The following is an 11,342-nucleotide window of genomic DNA, read 5'->3' as shown; positions in this document are numbered from 1 at the left end:
TCATTATAATAGGTCCTAATTATGAAGTATAAAGTTGTCTTCAAAAACAATTTTCTTATGAGATTTTTTCATCGCCTGCGTGTTTTTCATTGAAATAGAATACTAATTTGATACACAGAAATTATTTTCATTTATAATTTTAATTTCAAAAACGCGTTCATTCTGCCTGAAAGTCAATTATTATTTTTGATTCCCCTAAACTGTTGTTTACCAGCCCAATGCCGTCAACGCGAATAAAGTGCGATTCACATACAACATCCACGTCACGTTCACGTTCCGGCCCGTCACGTTGTGTAAATTATTTTTCCAAGCAGTTCTTATGCAAACATTCACATACATCGACAACGGGAACTTCGACTTGCCGTTGCTGGTGCATGTGAATGCTTCAATAGGAATTCCATGGAAGATTAATTGACGCAACGTGACGTGACGGAACGTGAACGTGACGTGGATGTTGTATGTGAATCGCACTTAAAACAGTTGAAAAGACAAGGGACAAATGAAACTGAACTGATGTCATAACACGAAGAGCTTACAGCTCTCACACTCTCTGAAATTCTTCAGCTCTTTTCCTTCTGCATCATTATCAAAATGAGCTGAAGAGCTGCTTGTTTTTTTTGTGAGCTGTTCCGTGTCAACTCACTTCAAAGAGTCGATTCCTCGGAACAGCTCATGAGCGGATGGCTCATCTCAAATTGTGAGTCTTCGGAAATAGCAGAATTTTCAATGAAATGTTGCTTAGTTGTAAATCATTTTTCACAAATCACATACACCGGTACTGGGACACTTCAAAGTATCTTCATATCATCGCGAAAATAACGAAAATTTGTTCGTTTCTATGAAGGGGAGAGAGTGAAAATTTTATTTAAATATTGTTTCGTCTTTTCCATATGCATTCCATATTGAATACAAATAATGACAACACCATATTTTGTTTACCAATACAAATATACTCGGCCTACTGCTCCACCTCATATGTACTCATTGGGTTCTACTGTGTCACTAGTAGCCGGTTGATGGCGTGAGTGTCGCTTGATAAAAATTATTATTTGATTGGAAAATACTGGATTCTACTCTGGTTTTAGCCAAATTTGTTGTATTGTCAAACTTTTTCTCAACACAGACTCTGCGTGTTTGACCGGCTCAATAAAATACTTTCCTGGAGTTTCAGGCTTCCATTCTCTAGTAGTGGAAATAATTTGGTGAGTATATGCAAATATTTAAATTTGTATCATTGAATATGTATCATTTATTTTATAAATATTATAAATTATTCATATATTTCGTATTTACTGACAGCAATCGTCATGGTTCGATCCGGAATGATGAGAGGAGGTCGCGGCGGAATGGGCATGGGTATGCGAGGAATGCGTGGCGTACCTTTTATGAACAAGAAAAGTTTCTTGCCCCGGCATCCTTTCGATTTGACGCTAGCTGAGCCAGCATTCCCAAGAGTTTCTTCTCCGCCTGATGATTCGGTGCTGACAAATGCACTGCTCAAGCGCAGCCAAGATTTGAACCCAACTTCACAGGAACAGACGGCCATTTCCAATCTGGTAACCAAGGTGCAGGCCGTGTTGGACAACTTGGTTGTTGCCCCTGGGGATTTCACCAAATGTCAGCTGGACGAAGTACGCCAAGTGGGATCGTTCAAGAAAGGAACCATGATGGCAGGACATAATGTCGCCGATATTGTTATAATCTTGAAGACACTCCCAACAAAAGACGTCGCCGAGGTGTTGGGCAAAAAAGTCGAGGAAGATATCCAAAAATCAATGAAAACAGAGGTTGTTCCGAAAGCTGAAGCGATTTCTTTGGAGCATAGTGAAAAATGCTTCGAGATTTCCAATTCGTTAGCCAAGGTGCGTTGCCTGATTGGAACCTTACCGCAAAATATTCGCAAACTCGACACTGAAAAACATCTCGATTTCAAAGTTGTTCAAAGTCACCTAGCATCGATCAGACATGCCCGTTGGTTTGAGGAGAATGCCCATCATTCGACTATCAAAGTATTGATTCGAATTCTCAAAGATCTCTCAAAACGTTTCGACGGTTTCTCTCCTCTGAACCCATGGATCTGTGATCTGCTGGCTCATTCAGCCATCATGAACAATCCTAGCCGCCAAGCGCTCCCAGTCAATTTGGCTTTTAGGAGGATTTTTCAGTTACTAGCTTCGGGACTTTTCGTACCGGGATCAGCCGGCATAACGGATCCATGTGAGGTCGGTCACATCCGGGTGCACACATCGATGAGCCTTGTCCAGCAGGATGAATGCTGCATGACAGCCCAGACACTGGTGCGTGTGTTGGCTCACGGTGGATACAAACACATTCTCGGGTTCGTTGAGAACACCACCGTAGCGAAGGAAATGTCCGTCTGGGACGGTGTGGTAGTTTCACCAATGGAACCGGCGTATGTGAAGCCGGCGGAGAAAAAGGATGGCGAGGAAGAAGACATGGAGTGCGTTGAGGAGTCCGCAATGGAGGATGACAGTGGCGAGTAATAAGGCTCTGGAGCAGATGGAACTGAACATTTGATCGAGCCAAAAGAATGCATTTCTAGATTGTAACTTTCCATAAATAACTATCCACGCTTTTTAATTTAATAAAATAAACTACAGTGTGCAACTTAACGCTCTTTTATTTCATGTTTCACAAGAATAGTTTAACTTTGTGCAGTGTCGATATCGTAACAAATGAGGTTTTACCGAGGAACGATTATTGCTAGTTGAAAAATAATAGTTTACTCCATGGCGAGGTTCTGATTTTTAGTCTCTTAAATTTGTCTACAGTCATTTTTCATAATTATTACATTCTCAATAGCGCGATTCAATTGAGTTTCTTACGAGCTCCGGATATACTGATGGACTATTCCGGAAGAGGACTCCAAGATTCACTGATGAGAACTTGCTTCCCGGGATCTGCATCTGTTCATTCTGTCATTAGTCATAGCTATAACAGTGACATGAAATGCTCCAAAAGGCGTCTCACAGGAACTGAAAAAGCAAACATAGTTGCTGAACTGGTTTTCACGAGGGCTAGATTAGAAAACGCGGTGAGATCCTTTCAACCTTACATATATGCAGGTGCAGATCGGATTTTTCTAGCTTTGATTCAAAAAGAAGAATCAAAGCTAATTTCATCTCTAATCGATATTTTTAAGGCAAGTCTGATACTAGAACACATTCCTTCCACATTGAGACTCGTTAAAATTGTCTTCATTCCAAAAGCTGGGAAACGTGATAAACCACTCACAAAAGCATTCAAGCCAATAGTTTATCATTAATACTGTTCAAACATATGGAGAAAGTATTATATGAATACGTCGATATTTATGTCCAAATGCCTTTTATCTTCACTGGTCCAGAACCATTCTGTGGAATTTCTGATTGTGTATGGAAGAGAATGAAGAAATGGGAAGACCGAGAAATGCTGGCCAGTTGGATGGCTACATAACTTAACCAGTCAAAAAATATCACTCACAAAATATCAGTTATCCTACAATTAATGCAGGTGCAGGCTCTGCAAGCCATCCGTAAAAATGAAACGCACTGGAAAATACACAAAGAAATTCGAGACAGGACAATCGGACTAGACCCACGCAAAAAGCACGAACAAGAGATTGGAAACTCGGAACATGGAACTGCAAGTCTCTCAACTTCCTTGCAAGTACCCGAATTCTTTCGGAAATATTGAGAGCCCGCAATTTCAACATGGAGGATCACAGATGAACTCGGCTCCCCCCGAAAGCTGACAAGACTGATTCGGGCAACGATGAACGGTGTGCGGATCTCAGGTGAGCTGTCGGAATCATTTGAGACTTACAAGGGACTTCGACAAGGCGATGGACTCCTCTGTCTGCTCTTCAGCCTGGCGCTGGAAGGTATTATGCAGAGAACGGGCTTCAACATGCGGAACGATTTTCAACAAATCTAGTCTAGTTGTATACCCGACTGAAACACGAAGCAAGGCTGATTGGACTTGGGATCAATGCGTTTAAGCCTAAATACATGCTAGGAAGAGGGAGTGATCACAACAGAGTTCTTCTTGGTAGTAGTGTTGTGATCGACGGCGACGAGCTCAAGGTGGTAGAGGAATTTGTCTACCTTGGCTCGTTGATAGCAACTGACGGCAGCAACAACCGTGAAATTCGAAGACGCATAGTCAATGGAAGTCGTGCTTACTATGGGCTCCGCAAATCCTTGAGGTCCAACAAACTCCGACCCTGTACGAAGTGTACCATGTACAAATCCTTAATTCGACCGGTTTTTCTCAATGGGCACGAAGCATGGACGATGCTTAAAGAGGACTCACAAGTGCTTGGTGTTTTCGAACGCCTTGTGCTCAGAACAATATACGGTGGTGTACAGGAAAACGGAGTATGCAGAAGGAGAATGAACCACGAACTGGCGCAACTCTACGGCGAACCCAGCATCCAGAAAGTCGCCAAAGCTGGATGTGTGCGATGGGCTGGGTATGTTGCAAGATTGCCAGACAGCAGCCCTGCAAAGATGGTGTTCGCATCGAATCCGATAGGAACAAGAAGGAGAGGAGCCCAGATTGCGAGGTGGTGCAGGACTTTTTTTTTTATTAAATTCGTTTATTTTTACAGGCTCAGTTACATAAGTTTAAAGGAGCCGAATTCTTAACTATATTTTTATTACTATACATAAACATTTTATTAAACCTAAGGAAAGTAAGGTAGAAAACTGATTACTCGCGGTCTACTCGAGTTTAGAAGGGTGACATATTTTTTTCAGGAAAAGGATGGGATATGAGGAAATTGTTACAATAATGATAATCTCACACACTCAATTCTTAAATCTATTCGTATATCTATTGTGTATTTACATTACAACTTATTCTACTGTTTGTAGCAAGGGGACCAATTGCTCGCAAAGGATATAAGGATATATAGATAATCACACACGAACATCGATAGCTTTAAGGAAAATATAGATTTGGGACATGTAATCAAGCTCTAACCGAGCCAAAACATCTCTCACCGGTACATTGGGATGTCTTCCTCTAGTCCGAAGGGAGTTTTCTAAATTCGATCCAGCGACAAGATACAACTCGCACGACCAACAACGTGCTCGATGTCGTGGTAACTTTGGCCGCAAACACAAAGATTGTTGTCGGCAAGATTAATACGAAAGAGTAACGCGTCTAACGTACAGTGATTGGACATGAGTCGGGAGAAGGTGCGAATAAAGTCCCGACTCAAGTCCAGACTTTTGAACCATGGTTTGAGGCTAACCTTAGGAATAATTGAGTGGAGCCACTTTGGAGCAAGACTTGGCAAGAATCGTTGCAGTCGGAAGTTGGAAAACTCCAGCCATGGATCGGTTTTATTGAATGAAAAGTAGTGAATCAGATCTCAATGAGAGATATAGTCATAGTAAATAAATAAAATACATTTACTGAGTCTTGACACAGGAGGGACTGCACGATTTAGGGCAAACTTATACGCTTCATTTGTTCGGATTCCACGAATGAGATCGTTTCCTTCGATGTGGATGAGACGAAGACGAGCCATCGGTAGGCCTTGTTAGATTCTTGGCAGACCAAGAATTTGACCATCAAGTGTAGAAAACACGGATGATCCATCCGTAATAGACGTAACGCGAAACACGAGAAAACTCGTGAGCGATCCGCAATGTGTTAATAAGAAAGTCCTCAGGACATTTACTTGTAGTTCACACCTAACTGAAGAAAAAAAGGTGGTTTAGTGAATCATAACTACATAACTCATAACTACAACCACGAAATTTATCATTGAGGTTCATCTTTTGACATACAAATAACATCGAATTCGAATATATTAATGAAACTTAAAAAAGGTGGATATTAGAAGTCAATCAGGTCATCAAACTTGGATCCCGATTCTACTTTGGAAACGGAAACACATCCCACAAAAAATAAAATTATGATTCTGTGTGTTAAATACGAAGAATTCAATTGCAGTCTCGCGTGTAAAGTTGCATGCAACGAACAACGGCATTCTTGAATGAAGGTAAATACTCAGTGAGGAAAATGAGAGAAAATTATTTTTCTCAGAGCAAAAATACACATTTTCCATCTTCTAGATATTGTCATTTTCCTCTATCGATCCTATAACAGCAGACAGCATCCTATTACAATGGGGGTAAGATTTGTAGATCCATTATTACTAAGTTCAGTGATAACAATTACATTCTCAAATTGCAGAAAACGTATCACATGGAGGAAAAGTACGATATGGCCAAGTGCCAGTTGTATAATGAGAAGAATTCTTTCGCATTCTGGATCATAATTATTTTACTCTTCTCTCTGGCGCTGGGAAATTTGTGTCTCACCTTGGCTATAACTGGAATACTGAAGATTTATAAGGGTATGGAAAACATCGAGTTGATACAGGGAGAAGAAACGGTCAAATTTTTCGGAAACATCGATTTCGACCGTCTCTACAAGCAAGACGGCAAAATAGAAGGGTTCCATGAAGAACCTGTCGAAATAACTGGTTAGTGGAGGATTACTGATAATAGAACATATTACAATTAATTATCGTTTTAGGTGACAGCGGTCCGGTGTCGGTCAACTTGGTGAATCGTAATGGACATTCACACAATAAGATCACCCTTTCCAAGAATGGGAGCATTTTCAAGGGAATAAATCATTTCGAGATAAAGGATTCGACGTCTGGAAGGCAGATTTTCACTACTACTAGACCAAGCTACAATATGCCACAGGGAGCCAATATGCTGCACACCAATCTCATTTACGCCGGTAGAATTGCATCCCCCATCAATGGAACGTTGAAATTCCAAACTCGCAATAAATTTACCCTTAAGGGAACCGAGGGAACACGATTGGAAGCAAAGGAAATCATCTGGTCAGCGGATCAAAATATTTATTTGAAATCAGACAATGGTAGCATGGTAATTACAGGAGGAAACGGGGTTTACATCAACGTTAATAGTTTGCCGATAGTTCAAGGTGAGCAGGGACTTCGGTCGGGAAATAGTCAATACAAATTGTGTGTATGCTATCCACAAGGGAAAATTTTTCGTATCCCGATACCAAAGTCTCATAACGTGAGAGTAAGTTGTGCTCATTTCAACAGCTGGAACGATCCATGTGCTTAAGCTTAAGCTTATCCAGCGTTCTTATAGTACACTTTAGCTCTCTGAATTACAACATTTGACTCATATCATAGTGAACCATGTTACTTAATTAATATAAGACTTAGAAAAAATCGGAATACCTTTTTATTTATTGAATACCAGAAAAGTAATTATTTATCCGCAATGGGTTACACAGTTACAAGCAAAATTTGTTACTATGTTTTATCTCGACAAAACTATATTATTTACGGAATATTAGCCAGATAATCCTTAACATCCGATGGGTCTAGTCGGCGGAAACCGTTGGCATCGCAAATGCCAACTTCGATGTTATCAGCAGTCATTTGACCCTCGAACCCTTCCTTCAAAGTCAAAATCGCTGTATGGACCGCATCGTCCAGCTCCAGGTCTTCGCTGTATCGCTTCTCCAGAAAAGTTTTGCCATTTATAGCATTTTTGCCCATGGCCGTTGCCTTCCAGGCGAAGTATGCTCCTGAAGGATCGCACTGGAAAAGATAAGGACGATCTTCATCCCAGCCGCAAATCAGCAGCGAAACCCCAAACGGTCGCACACCACTGTAACGTAAACGATTTTTTTTATTTAGATACAGCTCAAGTTGGATATTCCACGATTGGCCTACCCAGATTGCGTATATTCCTGCATCACAGTGGCAATTTTCTGCACCAACTGCGAAGTAGGAATCGGTTCCCTATAGGTGAGGAAATAGTTCTGAGCGATCTTGCGCGCTTGTTTCACCAGTAGTCTGTAATCCGGGCCCATCCCGGAGTAAATCATACCAATGTGTTTTGTGACCAATTCAACTTTGTGAACGCTGTGTTCATCGTACAAAATGGATTTCTGCTTGTTCTCGGTGGCAATCACAACCCCATTTGAAGCCTTGATACCAACAGATGGTGCCCCCGCAGCGACCGCTGCCAATGCATACTCAATCTGGACCAGTTTCCCGGAAGGACTGAAATTGCCAAGTATAAAGGTAACAAATCAATTAATCATTCGAACAAAATTACCTGAACGTAGTCAGCGAAAAGCTGTAACGCTCCGATGCCATTTTCAGACACCCTAATTACTACAATATTTGAACCAATAAACACGATTGTAATCCAGAATCGCACTCGTTGATGAACTTTGCCGAAACAGCTTATTCACGGTGTGTGGCAGATGACAGTTTGAAAGCGAACATAAAGCATGAACACACAAAATGAATAAGAAAATCATCGCGAGCTGTCACTTTACGCTGTGAATCGAGATGTATATATGGTAAGAAGTGTAGCCCAAGGCGCATAGAAGTATATCCTAAGGTGGGCCAACTTGCTAAAACCACTCTTCAGCCATCTTGGAAATCAGCCATCTTGGAAAGCCACATTTCTAGCTTCTTCCCCTGCAATAATAGCCGCATAAAACACACATAGAAACTTCAAAGTTATGAAATAACTGTTAACCATCTTTCAAATTTAATTCCTTTGCAAGTTCTCCCCAAATCCGATTCTTCATTTTGACCTTCATATAGTTAGCATCACTTGTATCATAAAGCAACCCGTGCTTTCTCACCGCTTCAATTAATTTCTCCTCCTCCATAATCAATTTTTGGGAACAAAACGAAGAAAATTATACAATATTCTCGAAAAGCTGCAAAATAAACTTGTTTTGAAACGCACTACCGATGTTCTTTGACAAACAGTTTCACTCACACACAATTGCGCTACATATGTATTTAACAACACAACCACCACTTCCGGCACGATCAGCACGAGAAACTGTGGTTCAGCCACAGCGTCACACGAGCCGCTTCTTATTAGCGCTGCGCCATCTCGCGACACTTGGTCAATTTGCGTCGTTCTATCTACCCAGCAAACATTAAATCGCATAACAAGCGTATATATAACATCATATGCCCTAAAATTTGGTTGGCATATAATGCGCCTAACTGGCATATGCATGCAAAAGTGGAGGCCATATACTTCTTCTTCTTCTTCTTCTTCTTCAATGGCACTAACGTTCCTAGAGGAACTTCGCCGTCTCAACGTAGTATTACTTGCGTCATTTTTTATTAGTACTTAGTTGAGATTTCTATGCCAAATAACACGCCTTGAATGCATTCTGAGTGGCAACCTCTAGAATACGCGTGATCACAGTGCAAGTCGGAGGAAATTTCTTTGACGAAAAATTCCCCCGACCAGAACGGGAATCGAACCCGAACACCCGGCATGTTAGTTATGACACTAACCACTCGGCCACGGGAGCACCAGGCCATATACATACATGGCAAATGCTTGCCGAATTTGTTTGGATGAATATGCAACTTTGACCGGCTATAATAGCGATTATGTTGGAATTGAATTGCGATCTAATATGAATATATTCATGAATTGTCAAAGCACCAAATACGACCTTTGCCATACTTATATACGATTTATTACAGACATAGAAAAACAGGAAGTGGGTTATATCTATGGTATAACCGCAAGGGTGACGTAGGACTATCGTTGATTTAGTGATCATTTGTTTGAAGTTGAATCTGAATTCATTCTGAATGAATGAATAAATGAATATTTGGGGGACTTCGATAACGAGAGCGTTACGTTGGAGGTTCAAGGTTTTATGCATCTAATATTGGATACGACAAAACCCTACTGATGGGGAAGAATAATCTTCAGAAGCTTTCCTGCTAATTGCACTTGATTGAAAAATTACAGAACTAAATGTATTTGGTCGCAGTATTATATGGATAGAAAACATTAAAATAAACTCCTTCGCTTGCATGTAATTTTCAATTCCAAGGGGAACTGGCTGATTATTTTGCAGCAACGATATCTTTCCGGATTCTCCTCGATTCTTCTCGAAATCCACCAGCGGTTAATGCTAACTCGATAATCACCTGTTGATTGCACTTGATTGAAACATATTTGGTCACAGTGTTACATGGATAGAAAACATTCAATTAAACTCTTTCACATGAATATATTTTGAAAATTCCCAAAGGAACTGGCAGATTATTTTCAGTAACGATTAGATATTTCCACATTTTCCTCGATACTGTTTACCCACCAGTGGTTAATGCCAACTCGATAACCACCTGTTAATAGCACTTGATTGAAATATATTTGGTCACAGTGTTACATGGATAGAAAACATTCAATTAAACTCTTTCACATGAATATATTTTGAAAATTCCCAAAGGAACTGGCAGATTATTTTCAGTAACGATTAGATATTTCCACATTTTCCTCGATACTGGAAGCCCACCAGTGGTTAATGCCAACTCGATAACCACCTGTTAATAGCACTTGATTGAAACATATTTGGTCACAGTGTTACATGGATAGAAAACATTCAATTAAACTCTTTCACATGAATATAGTTTGAAAATTCCCAGAGGAACTGGCAGATTATTTTCAGTAACGATTAGTTATTTCCACATTTTCCTCGATACTGGAAGCCCACCAGTGGTTAATACCAACTCGATAACCACCTGTTAATAGCACTTGATTGAAACATATTTGGTCACAGTGTTACATGGATAGAAAACATTCAATTAAACTCTTTCACATGAATATATTTTGAAAATTCCCAAAGGAACTGGCAGATTATTTTCCAGCAATGATTAGAACTTTCCGGAACTTTCTCGATGCTGAATGGCATCCTAACGGAAAGAGTTCTGCGCGTGTATGTGTCGATCCTTCGCCGTCCACCTCCTCCAGCACGTTAGGCAACGATGTTGTCTTGTCGATGTCCTCACGAAAAATGAATGTGTCTCACCACCAGAATATCGCTTAAGTATGCTTTTTGTGTGTGATTGAATCGAGAGAAGGTGTGGTTTACGATGGCAATTTGGAAGGCAAACTAGAGGGGAATGAACTCTCTGAGCTCGGAACTTTCGGCGACTGAGCAATAATCGATTGCGTTCGCATACAATATTGGATACGGAAATATCCTACTGATGGGGAAGAATAATCTTCTGAAGCTATCCTGTTAATTGCGATTGATTGAAAAACCACAAAACCAAATGTATTTGATCACAGTGTTACATGGAAAGAAAACATTCAAATAAACTCTTTAACATGAATATATTTTGAAAATTCCCAAAGGAACTGGCAGATTATTTTCAGTAACGATTAGTTATTTCCACATTTTCCTCGATACTGGAAGCCCACCAGTGGTTAATGCCAACTCGATAACCACCTGTTAATAGCACTTGATTGAAACATATTTGGTCA

At 40.4% G+C, this 11,342-nt stretch overlaps 3 protein-coding genes and 1 pseudogene across 3 annotated transcripts; 3 read left to right on the top strand and 1 right to left on the bottom strand.

The window, feature by feature from the left end:
- The first annotated feature begins 1,062 nt into the window (after positions 1-1,062).
- On the top strand, positions 1,063-2,633 carry LOC129776968 (interleukin enhancer-binding factor 2 homolog). Its single transcript, XM_055782959.1, has 2 exons — positions 1,063-1,202; positions 1,300-2,633. Exon 2 carries the CDS (start codon positions 1,308-1,310, stop codon positions 2,502-2,504), a length of 1,197 nt encoding a protein of 398 aa, XP_055638934.1. The 5' UTR covers positions 1,063-1,202; positions 1,300-1,307; the 3' UTR covers positions 2,505-2,633.
- A 34-nt stretch (positions 2,634-2,667) lies between these two features.
- On the top strand, positions 2,668-2,838 carry LOC129780738 (U4 spliceosomal RNA; annotated as a pseudogene).
- Positions 2,839-5,853: 3,015 nt separating this feature from the next.
- On the top strand, positions 5,854-7,241 carry LOC129775892 (uncharacterized). The gene is made up of 4 exons (XM_055781110.1): positions 5,854-6,016; positions 6,090-6,148; positions 6,211-6,502; positions 6,556-7,241. The coding sequence occupies exons 1-4, from the start codon at positions 5,986-5,988 to the stop codon at positions 7,125-7,127; spliced, it is 954 nt and encodes a 317-aa protein (XP_055637085.1). The 5' UTR covers positions 5,854-5,985; the 3' UTR covers positions 7,128-7,241.
- Positions 7,237-8,303, bottom strand: LOC129775893 (proteasome subunit alpha type-2). Its single transcript, XM_055781111.1, has 3 exons — positions 8,136-8,303; positions 7,748-8,080; positions 7,237-7,682 (listed from the first exon to the last, which is right to left on the bottom strand). The coding sequence occupies exons 1-3, from the start codon at positions 8,174-8,176 to the stop codon at positions 7,352-7,354; spliced, it is 705 nt and encodes a 234-aa protein (XP_055637086.1). The 5' UTR covers positions 8,177-8,303; the 3' UTR covers positions 7,237-7,351.
- Between the last annotated feature and the right edge of the window lie 3,039 nt (positions 8,304-11,342).

This window comes from Toxorhynchites rutilus, chromosome 3, assembly GCF_029784135.1.
Source record: "Toxorhynchites rutilus septentrionalis strain SRP chromosome 3, ASM2978413v1, whole genome shotgun sequence".
Classification (NCBI taxonomy): domain Eukaryota; kingdom Metazoa; phylum Arthropoda; class Insecta; order Diptera; family Culicidae; genus Toxorhynchites; species Toxorhynchites rutilus.
This window is presented reverse-complemented; position numbering and strand designations above follow the sequence as displayed.